At 45.4% G+C, this 15,755-nt stretch overlaps 1 protein-coding gene across 11 annotated transcripts in view; it reads right to left on the bottom strand.

The window, feature by feature from the left end:
* The window catches only part of kiaa1109 (KIAA1109 ortholog), a 64,945-nt gene that overhangs the window by 6,571 nt on the left and 42,619 nt on the right, over positions 1-15,755 (bottom strand). For 3 of the 11 annotated variants that reach the window (XM_034563692.1, XM_034563697.1, XM_034563693.1), the window contains 21 exons: positions 14,811-15,009; positions 14,480-14,539; positions 14,080-14,306; positions 12,931-13,107; positions 12,245-12,375; positions 12,033-12,156; positions 11,762-11,874; positions 10,451-10,541; positions 9,966-10,025; positions 8,094-8,359; positions 7,680-7,895; positions 7,223-7,403; positions 6,900-7,080; positions 6,381-6,542; positions 6,139-6,278; positions 5,478-5,673; positions 4,274-4,474; positions 3,897-4,073; positions 2,887-3,024; positions 2,188-2,433; positions 1,907-2,060 (listed from right to left, as the gene is read on the bottom strand). In XM_034563692.1, coding sequence (XP_034419583.1) covers positions 1,907-2,060; positions 2,188-2,433; positions 2,887-3,024; positions 3,897-4,073; positions 4,274-4,474; positions 5,478-5,673; positions 6,139-6,278; positions 6,381-6,542; positions 6,900-7,080; positions 7,223-7,403; positions 7,680-7,895; positions 8,094-8,359; positions 9,966-10,025; positions 10,451-10,541; positions 11,762-11,874; positions 12,033-12,156; positions 12,245-12,375; positions 12,931-13,107; positions 14,080-14,306; positions 14,480-14,539; positions 14,811-15,009 — 3,440 coding nt within the window. The remainder of the gene's footprint in view (positions 1-1,906; positions 2,061-2,187; positions 2,434-2,886; positions 3,025-3,896; positions 4,074-4,273; positions 4,475-5,477; positions 5,674-6,138; positions 6,279-6,380; positions 6,543-6,899; positions 7,081-7,222; positions 7,404-7,679; positions 7,896-8,093; positions 8,360-9,965; positions 10,026-10,450; positions 10,542-11,761; positions 11,875-12,032; positions 12,157-12,244; positions 12,376-12,930; positions 13,108-14,079; positions 14,307-14,479; positions 14,540-14,810; positions 15,010-15,755) is intronic. The other 8 variants (XM_034563700.1, XM_034563702.1, XM_034563695.1 and 5 more) reach the window with 7 other exon arrangements.

Below are 15,755 nucleotides of genomic sequence, written 5' to 3'. Positions count from 1 at the left end.
TAACTCGCTTTATTTATCATTTTGTGCACGGAATGCTGCAGAAAGTACTTTACCATTCAGCAGCAAACAATAAAACCCTGGGAAAAAAAAGTGTAAAAGGGATACACGTACACAAGGAGGAAGGAGGGGAAAACGAGTGGTACTTGTATCCGAAATGAGAGAAAAAAGCAATCACAAAAGCTGTTCATCGAGCTAAATTAAAAAATGTATTTTTTGAGTTTGCCCGTTTTAAAACTGTCCACTGAGGCAGCAAGTCTAACATCTTAAAGAGCAGAGTGTTAATTATTATGGGGGGGTTGTGTGACTTAAAAGGAGCATCCCGAACCTTATGGTTCCAGTAAGGTTCACAACACAAGATGATGAGGACATTTAGCGCCTCAAAGAAACTAATAGAAATACTTAAAATATCGACTCTAAAAAAAAGATACAGGGAGCCAGTGTAGGTCGCGTAAAAAAGGGAGTTGTACCGTTTCTCATTTGAGTTGTTATTAAAAACCTCAGCGGCAGCGTTCTGGATGCTGTCGGTAGGCCAGTAAACAAAGCGCGAGAGCATTCAAAACGACCGGAAACAAAAGCACAAACAAGCTTTTCAGCATCGCGCTGCAGAGGCCTCGGCGTCGCTATATTGGGAGAAACGATAAAAGACGAGGTTTCTCTTCGTACGTCATAATGTCAGCATGTCAAATTAATGTCGTCCTTCGGCAAACTGCTCACGTCTAAGTGCAGCTTCTTTTGGAGACACAACTCTCGCTTTAAACAAAGACGACGCCTAAATAATATAGAATAAAATAGAATATCCTAAATAATTTAAACTAGAGTTAGAGGCCTTGTAAACACTGACTTGGCGATGGAAGAAGCAGGAGACGCATGTGTTGCTCAGAGGGCCCACGCATTTCCAGAGAATGACGCAGAGCTCATAAGACGCCCTGCTATTGGTTAGGAGGGTGTTGTGTTCGTCATGATTCAGCAGGGTCGCTCTGCGAGTCAGACGGAAAACCGCGGCGAGTAAGGTTGTAACTCGCTGAAGGAGGGTTAGATGAATTGAGCCCACGAGAGAGAGAGAGAGAGAGAGTGGGCGTTGAAGGAGCGCGAGGATATCAGCGCGGCGGCAAAGGAGACGCCGCCCTGCGCACAGCAGCAGAATACTCCAGTACGTTTAAATAAATGATGTAGACTCTTTCACACTACAGCAGTGTTTTCCAGACAGTCTGGTGTAATGGATACAACAACAGCGTACAGGGGGGGCAAGAGTCGCATTCACGCGTGGTTGTTTCATCATCACGCGGCCGACACGGACGCCCCACACACGCTCACTTGGCAGAACGACTTCCACATTTACATTTGAGGCCAATTCGATGCGAGAGTGAGAGGATGTATCTACACGAGCCCAGAGGGTTGAAACATTGCTGTCTGTTTATGCATAAATAGTTATGAACTGTTGCATCGTGTGGTATATTGTGCAGACAGAGCAACTAGGAATAAACTGTTCATATAAAGTTGGGATGAGTTCCTGACATATCAGGTTGTTTCTCATAAAAACTATTCGCATGAGATTTACCTTCAATTTATGTGATCCTATATTAATTAATATTATATTCAAGAGATTGATACCACTCTATTGTCTGTACAGCAATGACCAGAGAACTCACTAATTAGGCTCGACTAGCTGTTTCCATCTCCTGGAGGTAGCTTCATTTTTAGCATTTCAACACAAGTGGTATCTATCTTGCTTGCCTTACAGATCCAAATGGTGCCTTAAAGAAGATAAATAAACTATGTATTATATTATTTAACACTATACAGACTGTAGTGGCATCGATCTACCCATTTACATCACAGCCAGAAGGAGAGTTTTTCACACGACGTCACGATGTGTATTAAAATATCTGCGATAAAAGAAACTCACGTGTTGTTCCCCATGACGTTGCTCATGTTCATTTGGACGGTGAGCTGCTTCAAGTTGATGGCGAACACCACCAGCGTCTCCCACGGCGCCCCCTGCTGACCGGCCGCCTTACCGTTCTTACTGAAGGAAGGGGTGGATGTCTTTGTCACCGAGTCTGGACGAGAATGAACGACGATTAGGGGAAAGGCGTTGGAAGGTGCATTGCATTTTGTAATCTTCCACCTTTATTTAATGGTTTGTGCAGAAGCCATTTTAATTTTTGTTTTTGAGTCTGCAGTCACCTCTCCTGGGAGCGGAGGAATCGGACACGCTCCTGGTGCGTCCAGGTGCCGGGGACTTGAGGTGGCCCAGGCCGCCCGGGGACATGTTGCTTCCGGTGGAGTGCTCTGAAAAGACGTTGGGGGATTGGGGCATGTGCTGTGTCCCGGTGCTGCCGTCCCACGTCCTCCAGTAGGCTTTCCGGCAGGACTCGGGGGACAGATGTTGGGTGATGTTCTCGGCCGAGTCCGGGGTGGCAGGGCCAGAGGCTGAGGCGAGGTAAAGGTTGGGAGATGTATAGGTATAAAAAAGGACAGCCGCGGAAATGTCAAAACGAAGCAGTGCGGAGGAAATGTTGGCGTAAGGAAGGTCAGCCCGATGGGATATTAAAAAAAGAACACACTCTAACCCGCGTGGAGATTAGGAAGGTAGACAAAGGCCTTCCAATCTCTGCATATTTCTGCAGGAAGACCTTTTCCTTCTATTCTTTTGTCCATATTGCTTATTTATAATTGAAGGCCATGTCAAAAGTAAGCAGCTGGAGCAATACTCTGAAAGAAAATCAGAAGCGTAGAAAAAGCTCTTTGTCTCATTGTGTTAAGATGGACGGAAAAAGCTGGTGGTTATTTTCTACAGAGCGGTAAAACCATTCCGTACTTATGCAGCACTCAACAAACCGACCATAACACGGGCCGAAGCCGCCCAGCGTGGCAGAAACTCACCTGGCAGGTTGATGGTCTGGTCTCCCAGGAAGAGGCGCCTGGCGATACTGCGGCGGTACCAGGCTCTCGGGAAGGCCAGGATCTCGCTCAGTCGCCTCATGTCGTACTTGAAGGACGCCGAGCCAATGTCACACACAGCTAGGGGGGGACAATATTACGTTTGTACATGTGTCACACTTAAAAAAAAAGAAGGTTTAATGGCATATGCTCCTTAGAACAAATCTACAGGGCAAACATAAGCACTGGTGCATCCTGACATTCAGAGATTGGAAAGTCAGTTTCATATCTGTGCTTGTGAAAATGTCCCATTCATCGCTTCATGAACTCCTTCTGATATTCAGGTACACTTCAAACACTGTGCCTTATCATCGCTAGGCAATTTAAAAAGGGGAATGAGGGGGGATGACATCCCTCGTTAGCAAAATGATCAAAATACACCTCCCATTGTTCCTCTCTTTCCCCCCCCCTTGTAGAAGCAGAGAGAGTGCAGCGGCAGAACACGCTAGTGTAGTCCGCCTGACTCATTGTTAGCGCACCAACAATGAGTTCGAACCCACGGCTCTGAAGCATCAGCAGCCCGACTGTGCCGTGTGTCGATAAATCCGTGGAGCTCTCCGTGGTGCTGAGGAAGTAGCAGATAGATTTGTAATCGTGACTATTTCTCTGAGCCCCGCTCTTCTGTCAGTTTCCTCGCGGATCTTTAATATTCTCCCATTGCGAATGAACAAAACCGTCCCTCAAGTTAAAAATGTACAAATCTCCACCTGCTGACAATGTGTTTCATACCTCCTAAAAGGTCCGACGCCGTAAGTATTCAGCTCTGTTTGTGGATTACTTCAAACTGAATTCATACATTTTTCCAATATTTCTTCCACTTTTGCTGGGATTTTATCCAATTCCCCTGAGTTCCCCCACCTGTATAAACCCCAATCCATGTCTTCCAGCATGTCTGAGACTGAACCTTGAACCGACAGCAATAGTCAGTAAAAAGCTTATTTTGGGGGGTGTACCTGAGATGTTGATGAGGGTTGTGTCCATTTTGCCACCTTTGGCAGGAATAAAGCTTTCAATGAAGGTGGGGCCTCCAGTACGCCTAATACGGGACAAGCTGACCTTCACGAACTCCAGGTTGATACTCAGAGAGTCTTTTCTCCCAGTTACTGAAGAAGGCTCCTCGTCTACTGTACCTTAAGGAGAGAGAGAGCGATTATCAGGACAATCGCTCAAATGAATTTGTATTTTACTCACGGTTCTCCCCATATCCACTGGATCTCGCAGGTTTGTACATCGCATCAGGGGTGACGGAGGGAAGTAAGTCGTTAGAAATGGCAGCCCTGTCTTAATAAGCACATTAGAATACTCAGACACACTTTCCCTTTTTCCGTACCCAATGGCCCTTGGCCCGGAGGCAGGCCCGTGACAGCAGATTTCTGCTTTCCGGCGCCGTAGGGGTGGAAGACGAAGAGGGAGAAGTCAGACATGCAGGCAGTGAAGCTGAGGCCCGAGGAGTTACTGGGGGGGCCCGTGAGGTCGGACTGGCTGCTGCTGTGGCGGCTCCGGCCCAGAGGGCTCCCCAGCAACGGAGACGCTGGAAGGAGGCAGAGGAGGGTGGAAATCACACGGAGGAGGTAAGACGGGCAGTAACAATTATGTGGCATAAAATATCAAAAAATATATCACACCCACAAGTAGACCGTATCTGTCTGATTTGTGTTTTAATCTCGTGTTTGATGCTATACGGTTGTTATTTATAGGGTTAAATTCATGTTGAAAATTAAATTCGGAAAGAAAATGAATAGTCAGAAGTTATAATACAATAACATGACAAACATGTAGCAACACAGGCATTTCTCGTCTTTCCCACAATGACCTTGCAAGGTTTATTCTATTGTTTATTTCTAGCACATATTTGCTTTATCGGCAATGACGCCAGGAATACATCAGTGTCCAAATGGCCTTACAAATTTTGAAAGAGAAAACTACAGAAATAAAATACATATTTTAATTAAAATACCACAAGCTGCATATAAAAATGTCCAAAGCCATGTGTGTGTATGTAAAGAGTGTGTGGTCTAGAGAGACGGTGCGTGCATGGAAGCACAGAAGTGATTAGCAGCAGAGTTGTTGCGTATTAATAAACGCGCCGTCAGATTTTTAGGCATCAGACGCAGGACGCGTACCGAGCAACATCAACCAAAGGACCTGTCTGCTAAAATGTTAATGCATCACTTGCATATTAATGCAATTTTTCTTTTGAATTGAGAACAAACTGTACATTTACTAAATATGAAATACACAGAGATGCTCTCTAAAATAGCAAAAAACAGGGGAGGAAAAGAAAAAAGAACATGGCAGAAAGTTGCATGATGTTGCAAAAAGACTGACTGGAGGGCAAAATAATGAATGGATGCGAACAAGCTGCGAGCAACGTTAAATCACACAGGGGCAGGAGTAGCGTGGAGTGACAGCGGATCCATATGCTCACGGTGTTTGAGACACTTCAAAAGACTTTGACTGCAAAACTTTTGTTCACAGATCTCTGGACGCGTGAGATCCTCATTATTTTCCGCGACACATGGCCCCACCCGTACCTTTGCTGGGGGGTGGTTTGGGGATGTGTTGCCCCGGCGGAGTGGAGGAGGGGTGGTGAGACCCCTCAGCGGGGTGGGCTCCCGTCGGGGTCTCCAGCTCTCCACGGTTGGAGGAGAAGACCAGGTCTAAGGAGGGCAGCTTGAGCATGCACTCCACCCTGGACATCGGCAGGCAGCTGAAGCGGATCTGAGAGGGCTGCCAGCACAGGTGATAACTCACTTCAATGTCAGGTGCGTAACTGCTCGTCTAAATGGCTCGATAAATAACATATATACACAATGCAATAAATATGATGCAACGTATCAATTACATTATCCTTGAATAGCATCGGATTTTTAATGACCTGCAATTATTAGAGATATTAGAACGGTAAATGAGCTCTGGGGTACACAGTGAAAAGTAGCAAACATCTCGGACGTCGGATATGTTGGAGGGAGTGTGGATCATCATTTCATGTTGAGTAATGGGGCAAAGGTAAGGACACAAGGTCCCCTGGGATTTTTTTCTCTAAATTCCACTAAATTTGAATGGGAAACGACAGCTATTTGGTTTTTGTCTAAATAAAAGCACGTAAAATAGCTCTTACAAGGAAATGGTTGAAAGTTATTTCTGCTGCTGCTATTATGTAATGTTGCAAATGTCTTGGCAGGTTGTCAGTACCTGGACTCTGACGTACACAACCACATCCACGGGGAAGGAGGAGTAGGCCGATGTGGAAGAGGACACCAGGGAGGTGGTGGATTCCTCCAGCTGCTCCACCGTGTCGAACTGACCCATGTCCTCCTCCTGGGTCGCCACCGCTGATGGGAGGTACACAAAGTCATGCGGTGAACCCGACTTAAGTGGACTGCCAATGTCACACGAGCGAGAAGGTAACGCTTAGATGTTTCAACTGAACAAACCTGCGTAACCCCTCTCCACTGGAGTGATGGGAATGGTCTCCAGCGCCTTTTCCAGAAAGTCCAGCAGACAGGGGCTGATGACCATTTCCTCCGGCAGAGTCTGGAGGGCCACCCAGGCGTACAGCTTGGCCGCCTTCACTCCGCCACTGCCCTTACCTTTGGCTGCAAGGACACACAGGGAGTTTAAAACCTTCTGTAGCCTGGACTATATGTCGACAACACTTTTCTACTTTCTTAAACTTTAAATCAACTGGAGCCGTGTGAATAAACTCATTTTTTGGCGTTGTCCCCTTTTCTCCCCCCCTCTGTAGTGCGCATCAATATGCATGAGCCCAAGTTTGATCAAAAGGGACCCTCTGGATTTGTGCCTTGAAATACAAGACAAAATCGCAGGCGTTTGATTGGGTGAGGTCCTCGTCTAGATGTAAAATCATCACATCGGAGCGCTGCGGCGCTCTAGTGCCGGTGATTACAGACGGTGCGAGAGCATGCAAGGAGAAACGAGGGAATGCTCAGTACCTGATGGGATAGGTGGGGGCGGGGGAGGTAGGAGCGAGTTAGTCTGGCTTTGGACGCCATTGGGAGGGCCGCTATCTTTCATACCATACAGCTTCGACTCTTTGGAGAGCGTGCGGGGGAGAGAGGATCCGCGCGAGGCGCTGGGCGACTCCGTCTTCAGTGTTTTGGAGTTGTAGTGCAACTACAAAGGGAATGCAAAATGGAAGGTTGAATCATTTCAAGCAAAAAAAGAAGAAGAAGAAGAAGAAGAAAAAAAAAAAAAGGGTTAGGAGAAACTAGTGAGTAGAAACTTGTGGACGCTCTGGATGCCACATGCAGCTGACCTTAACGTCCACTCCTGGAATGTAGAATACTGTGGTCTCCATGTCGTTGGGTTTGGTCTGCAGGGAGGAGGGACATTTCTTGCCGGCTAGGAGATAGGTGGTGGAGGTGGAGGTGGGCTGCAGCTTCTTCTTCTTGGGAGGAGACTCCTGGTCCAGACTCTTGAGGCTGTGCTCACAGCTCCTGCAAAACCCACAGGGAGACAGCGAGCGTGAGAGGAAGGTGTGCTCCAGGCCTCGTTTTGTTTACTTATCTGAATATAGAAGCTTGTTACTCCCCCGCGGCCACTGAGCACGGACTACGGCATCACATTTGATCTGGCAAATCATTAGAGTAGATTTCCTAATGCATGGGTTTGATTTGACTCCTTTCTAGACGTTATTTCAAAGAAATGGAAACGGGAGTCAGTCTTCAAATGAAAATCTATTCTCAGAATAAGAAGTGTGCCTTTCATCGTACCTCCTGTGAGAAATGTCCTCATGCTCTGGCTGCTGAGTAGTGGGGTGAAGGACACACTTCCCGCTGTCAATCTCCACGCGGACATCAAGCTCAAAGTCGATGTTTCTTTCCGTCGCTGGGCCGCCGAAGCTGCGGCCGGCAGGTGTGCTCGGCCAGCGCTCGCTGAACAGCTGACTCACAGCAGAAAACCCGGAGGACTTCCTGTGAGACGCTTGGCTGGGGAGAAAGAAGAAAGGGAATGTTTGGTTTAGCCCAAAAAAAAAAGAAGAAGAAAAGAAATCATGAAAGAAAAAGCTTTCATGATTACGCAACTGTAATGTGAGATTAAATGTGCCTCCTTTCATCGAACATTAAACACAGAAATGCTCGAAGTGGGGCGGGGGGAGGGGGAAAGAAAGAAATAAGACGACTCACATGGGCCTTCGATAGCTCGGCGGTCTCTCCCGTTCAAACTCGTCCTCCTTTTCAGAGTCTTCGGAGGACGACGAGGACAGGTCGTCGCGCCTCATGTCGTCGTGCTGGAAGGGAAGTGTCGGTGAGAAGACAGCAGGGGTGCCGGGGGAACTAAAAACTGAGCCCTGGCCCTCCATAACAGATGGAGAATGATGGTGATGGTGGTGAGGATGGGATGGGTCATCAATGGTGACTGACAACAGGTCCACCTCTGTCTCCTCGGGAAACTTCAGAGAGGGGCAAAGAGTCAAACTCACACAAGGAGACGGCCTCCATGAAGCTCTTCATACTTAAAAACATCAGGTTTTTAGGTATGAAGTCAGCTAATGAATCGTTACTTTGAAGGAGGTAGTGTTCCGTGTATTGAACCACAAGGTACTGCCTTCCCTTGTGCGTGTGGTCTATAACTGAAGGCTGGAATCAAACCACGGTTTCAATGTCTTGTTTTAAGACACGTCCAATGACAGAACACTACCAGCCCAACAGTTCCCAAAAGGAGCAGAGAGGTCATGCACTTCCTGTTAGGAGGAATGAAAGAGAAAGAGAAAGAGAGAAAGAAAGAGAGAGAGAGAGAGAGAGAGAGAGAGAGAGAGAGAGAGAGAGAGAGAGATGCCCAAGAAAGTGTTGAGAATGTTTGCTCACTGCATCTGAAACTGGACTGGAAGGCTGTTTCGAGCATCAACAATGTTTTTTGTATTTGTCTCTTTCGTTTTTAAAAAGCTGCATTTTCAATCAAAATTGTCTGGGACAAAATAGGATTAGTGTCAAATTAGTGGATTTTGGTCACAAACGGGTTAGGATTAGTTTGAGTCTCCCGGTGTCTCAGCTGGTTGCAACCTCGACGAGACTCTAAGGAGGTCACCGCACCTAGCCAAGGAATAGTCCAGCCCATAACCTCACCTGAAAACGCACTGTATAAATCTGGTTTTCAGACAGATTAAACAAAAAATAATATAACATGTAAATTAGCAATATATATGCGATATGGAGCCTTTTAAGATGAGAAAATGACAATGTGTGCCACTAAGGGTGATTAGGGGGAGGTTTGGATGCAAAATAAACGATTTATCTAATTAGTGTATTATAAAAAAAAATGTATTTATGGGAATAACACCAAATCACTGTAATTGTAAGTTATGCGCCGCCGACCTTTAAAGCCGGATGGATGTCCATCTGTAATCTGTATTTCATCTGCCAGGATGCCAGTTACAGTTGTTGAACAGCAGGAGCAGCAGCTGACAGGCTGTGATTCAGAGCCGAGCCATGCACAGTTGTTAAAAATATTAATGATTAAGGCAAGTTGATTTGGATATTTAATGCAGTTTCAAGACAGGATGAGAACGTGTGGGCCCATAAATCATTAGCAGCATTCCAGCTATGAACTTTGTCTCATTATGCGAGAAAATTAATTTCCGAGAGCATGCCTGCGCTATACAAATACAATCCTGGACCAATTCCTATCTCATATCTCGGCGGGTGATGGAATGCTGCTGGTATTTATCGAGAGCGTGGGTAGTAATAAAAGACTGTAGAGGATGTATTTTGGTTCCACATACAGCATCACATAAATCATAGTGTAACTAGGGACACAAAGATCCGGATTACAGGAAATTATCATGCAAATAAACGCACCGTTGTTCAATAGAACATTGGCGTCATATCAATACAGCGGGAGCCGGCATTTCATCATCCTGTTTTGATTTTGCATAATCAAAGTCCTATCAGCACGCTCAAGGTAATCACAGAGAGGAGAGGAGGAAACACAAGTGTTTGTTGCTGTTGGTTAGGTATTTCAACTTGTTAAATTTAATCTCCATCGCTCGAGCCATATACCTTGAATATTTCTCCTGGACTGACAGGAGCGTGTGCAGCGTCCAGAGCCTGATTATTTATCTTCAATTGAACAAAAGAGTTATTCAAAAAAGAGGTCATCCAAAATGAAAAAAAAAAAAAAAAAAAGTAATAAAATCCTCAGGGCGTTTTAACGCTCTCTTCCCTTTGAGCGGTCTTTAAAATAAACCCATGAACCACGTGACGTACGAGCCACGGTAAACATCAGGTTGCATGGAGATCCATTACAGTGACACAAAGACACAAAGGATGAGATGATGATGATGTTCAAACTGTCAACACGAAATGGCACAAAACTCTTAAATGTCTACCGTCGCCACGGCGTCATCGCCTTAGTTGCCGAGTCGGTTAAAACAAATGCGCCTCGAGCGTACTCGCTACGGCGCGATCAAATCTGTACGAAGCGACGTTATGACGCCGTAGCGCTCTCCGCGTGGTCGGCATTGGGAGATACGCTTGACGTTTACCGTGTCCTGGATGTTGAAGGTGACCCGAGGTCCAGGTGAGGACGCGTCCACGCGCATATCCGGGAGGTCGTCCACATCCCCCATTCTGGAACTATGGACACGGTAAAGCAAAGTGATGAGACACAAACGGAGGATGCAGGAGATGCATACATACAAATACTTTAAGTTGGAAGTGACATTAGTACAACAGATTACGAAGACCGTGTATGCGCCAGCAATAGAACAAATTAAATAAAAAATGACCTCAAAAAGCATTTTAATGACAATTATTCGCAATTGAATGGTTTAGTAATTCAAACTAATGATAAACTCTCAGAATAATGTTTTAGTATTTCAAAATAATGACTTAGTAGCTCAAAATAAGGACTTAATATAATAATAATAGTAATAATAATGGGGAACTTTCTCCAAATAATTACTCATTGATCTATAAATAATGACTTAGTGACTTAAAATGTTGTCAAAATACTTTGAAGCAGCAGCAGCTTTTTCTATTGAATCTGGTTAAACGTGGTATTCCTGCACAGCTGCAGATAAAGATGAAGAAACACTAATCAGCATTGCTGCTAACATTTCACACAATCACACCCTCTGGTGTTTCATTGGAAGCCGGGCTACAGGCGAGCTACATTTCACAACATACGTCTCCAAAGACATTATTTATTTACAGTAACTTATTAGTTTGAAACACTAAATCATTATTTTGAGATGGGTAAGCCGTTATTTAGAGATAGTAAGTAAATAAATGAGTTTTAAATGAGCCTTTAGTTTGAGATCCTAAGTCATTATCTTCAGATAATTAAGTACACAGTTTGAGATGAGTAAGCAGTGAGATAATAAGTCATTCTTTTCTTGACTTGGGGGATCCATTTAGTTTCATCGCGCTGGCGCAAATGATCTTTTATGCAACACACACTACATTATTACATTGTCCTCTATAACACCGTGGCCTCTCAATCGGAGCAAAAAGTGGTTACTGATCAGATTAATGCATTTTGCCCCAGAGTTAATGCTTCCCCATTGTCAACCGTTTTAACATCATTACTACATTAATTCTGAGACATCAGCATAATTACAATAAACCAAAGCGATAAGCACTTCCTCTCCTCTACGTTGACTTTCCAATGTGTGATTCACTGCCTCCTCTTTGTGAGACGGTGAATGGTGAAAAAGCAGCGATGCCAGCGGTTACTTTGTCTTGTTTGTTTACAGTAAATGGTGGATGAATCACCCTTAACAGTGTCATTTCATTAATAATATGAAACCAAGTGGCCACTCCTGACCCTCACTTCTTTTGTTCTTCTTTGTTACCTCTGTCTGTCCATCCTTTTGAGAGGCGGTCGGCCTGCTGCCGCCGAGATGCTTTTGGAGCGGTTGTAGCTTGGTTTGTAGCCAAGACCCCACTTATCCTTCAGAGAGGCCGCCTGGTCAGCAACAAACACAAAGTCAGACACAAGTCTCCTGAAAGTCTATATGGGAGACATTCAGGCCAAGGAATGACCTTTGACATTTGAGATGCCAGTGTCCAAACCTCCTTTGACCAATACATTGCTTATTGGACGGTAAACAGATGCACATTCACCCTCATGCTGGAGCGACGCAGTTTCTTTCTGACGTCTCTCCTGATGTCGTTGACGGCCACAGACTCCATCTGTTGATAGCGCTGGATCTCCTGGTTGATGGTGCCTTCACTTGCCCCCAATTTCCTGTGGTTAAGTAAAGAGCATGGAGATCGTATTAACAGGAGGGCAATGAATCGTACGACTTGTTTCTTCATTTTTAGAATCATCTTACTTGAGGTCGTCGATGACCTTGGCCTGTTCGTTCAGCTCTCTGATGTCCACCACCCTCTTGGTGAACTTCCTCCCACGAGCGTCGACCACTTGGTTTCCCATTGCCATCTGCCTTCTGGGGTCAATGGTCTCCTGTTGGGTCAAAGCAATGATACACGCCCAAACATATTTATCTGATAAAAAAAAAAAAATGATGATGACAAAAGAAAAACCTGCTGATCAAACGCCCCGGAGAAATTATCCCTGAAAGATTTCCGCCAGGCAGCGGCTGCAATTGAGAATGCACCCTTCAAAATATGTACGATTAGAGGTGAATTATTTTGAATTGTTAGGATTTAATCACAGTAGGGTTATATGTAGTCCAATCCACACACCAGGTATCATCAATGTCACAAAACGGGAGACACCACCACCACCACCACCACCACCTCTATTGCATCAGGGAATTATAACACTAATTCATACTTTCACCCACCATTGAAGCTTAGTGAGCAGGGCAGGGAAAGCAAATGCTAAGCAACACCATTCTCCATCATCATGAGTTAGTTAAAAGCATGTCATCGCACCGCTCAGCATTCTGGAATCAACAACCCTCATGTGATATCCGAGATGTGACGCCAGCCAGCAAAGTGATTTTATTTCCGACAGCCCAGAGAAGAGTTTAACACCGTGTGGGTGGCTACATACACAGGCCCAGGAGACGGGTCTTTGGGCCCTGGCACTGCCCGCTTGGAGGCGAGGCGATGCACAGTTTAAGTAGTCAGCTGGGACCGACACACTCTGAGGCCTGGGGCTGAGGCCCAGGATGTGGTTTACCAGACGCTTCCTTAAGGTCAGCCGAGGGCTGAACTGGCTCCCCGGACTCTGTAAACAACGGCAGGGACAAATGGGTGGAGAGGTGGAAGAACGGACGACTCGGGTCAAGCTTCACCTTCTGAAGCTTCAAGGTGAGCCAGGTAGGACTTGCTCAAATGCATCGATATTAAAAAGGAATAGTCGGACATTTTGGGAAATAAGCGGATTTGCTTTCTTTCGAGTCCGATGAAAAGATAAGATACGGCTCTCGTGTCGGTCTGTTAAATATGAGGCTATGTAGGGAAGATAGTTAGCTTAGCATAGGGCCTGTCCAAATGGGAGGAAATGCACCTATCAGCACCACTGCAGCTCACAAAGTAACGCATTATACAGTATCTTGATCTCTTACTTTAAATAACAAAAAATAAAAACAAGTCTTGTCGTCATTGTTGCCAGATAACCGGAGTTGAATCAGAGCATATTCTGAGCTGTGTCTCAGAGGTAGAGTCGTCTTCCAATCGGCAGATCAGCAATCAGAACCCCGGCTCCTCCAGTACATGTCGATGTATCCTTGGGCAAGACACTCAACCCCAAATTGGTCCTGAAAGCTGTGCCTACAGTGTGAGTGTGTGTGTGTGTGTATGAATGGCTTAGTTAGAGTTCTGATGGGCAGGTGGCAACTCCCACGGTAGCCCCCGTCATCAGTGTGTGAATGACATGTTGTGTTAAAATGCTTTTGAATGGTTGAAAGGCTAGAAATACCATTTATTTCCCAAAATGTCAAACTATTCCTTTAACTTTTATCAACAACCAGTGGGAGGCTCAATAGCTGAACCTCACGGTTGATGCTCTGTGGTTTTGTTATACAACAGATGGCAGTACTACAGTAGTGCTGGCATATTTTTCTAAACATTAAAATGTGTCATCACAAGTTGAAAGTGGTACTTAAATGACAAAATAAATATATCAGTGGTGGAAATAATGTATACAATAGCCCAAAGAGAGAGAGCTGGGATGTAGATGAACCCATTAGTGACTGACCATGTGGATGGTGGGTGACATGGAGTCGGCTTCGTCCTCGTCCGAAAGGTCCGCCATGTTGACGGAGTTCAGGTCGGCGATGTCGTCCACGTCCTCCTCGCCCGTCAGCGACGTCAGCGTGTTACCCAGCGCGTTGAGGCGCTTGCCGATGTTGGGATCCATGTGAACATCAATGCCGCACATCTTCCAAAGAACGTTCAGAGTCCAGGTACCGGCACTACTGCTTTCTGTTTTTAAGGAAGAGGAAGAAGGAGGAGGAGGAGGAGGAGGAGGAGGAAGAAGAGGAAAGACAGAACAACTGAGGACGTGGATGAAATTATTCGCGAATATTCGTGCTCATTGTGCAGCTCGAAGGTGTGATCCATATTTTATGGACCAGAGCTTAGTTAAAAGAACTTGCCTGCCGAAGGTTGCCCCGTAGTTCTGGAACATACTTCATATGTACCATCAGGGACTACACCTGTACACAGAGCACACACAGACATACGGGCAACCGCCAGTCAATATTTCAGAGGAGCTGTGTGCACAGAAAGAGATGCTTAACTTCCGTTAAGCATCTCTAAAAGAGAGACTCAATTCCTGTTTGTTTTAATGCAACTTGGCATGCAATCCTTTGAATACATTTCCTTTCTTGTGCTTTTGACATGTATTAAAAAAAGGTGATAAAACTGCAGAAAAAACGATGCGCATGCGAGTCAAACATTCACAGTGAAACACAAGGCGTCACTCACAAGCATTCATGACCATATCCCCTCGGATTTCAGGCTTCCAGTCGTCCCAGGAGGTCTCGAAGCCCTCGGCAAAGCGGAGGCAGAAGTTCTTGAAGTGGCCTTTGCTTACCAGGGACTCGGAGGAGCAGGCGGTGATCAGTGTGCTCTCGATGGTCAGCACCATAGCCGAGCCGGTGTCAAAATCTATGTTGTGGTTGGCCTGGCAGAGAGGCAGGGAGAGGAGGGGGTGGGGTCACCAAGGCCTCAAGTGAGGGGGAAGTACATGGAAAAAGAAGGCTTTGTAACACTTCATTCTACTGTGCTGTGCAGCCACCTCGTCGGTTCAATACCAATCAGGATCAATGCGGTTACTTTGAAGGAAAATGTTTTCGCTAAACAATTACATTAATTAGTCCACAAATTACTGCTCTTGTAAATGCACCAGTGAGTGAAATGTTACCATGCTTTTCAGTGTGTTCCATTGTGTTTAATTGCAGGATTGAGGGGAGGATGCCCTGAATGTTTGTATCAACTCTACATTGGTCCTAAAATAGGGGTCTGATCATCATCCCAGACATAACTGGAGGAAAGTATAACAAAAATAAAGAAATTAAAAATTAAATTAAATATTTTTTTTAAAAGCATGTCATCGACCTATTATACGATTATCTATCAATCAACTGGATCAAAAACAGGCCGCACTCTTTGGAACAATTAATGCAGGAACACAGGTACTTTTCAAAATTGCTGCCTCTGACAAGAAGATCCCGAGGCTGCTCTGTCACCAGAGCCGTTTACTGTGTGTGTGCAACTTCACACAACTCCGTGACGGGTCCCTGAAAGATTAGCCTAGAAAAAGAAAAACGCCCCTTTCTCCATTTCAGCAAACTGATGAGGAATACTCTGGACACCAAGCGGCATAACCTCTTTTCAGAATGAAGTAATTACACACCCCAAAACACCTTC

Source organism: Cyclopterus lumpus, chromosome 22 (assembly GCF_009769545.1).
Source record: "Cyclopterus lumpus isolate fCycLum1 chromosome 22, fCycLum1.pri, whole genome shotgun sequence".
Lineage (NCBI taxonomy): Eukaryota > Metazoa > Chordata > Actinopteri > Perciformes > Cyclopteridae > Cyclopterus > Cyclopterus lumpus.
This window is presented reverse-complemented; position numbering and strand designations above follow the sequence as displayed.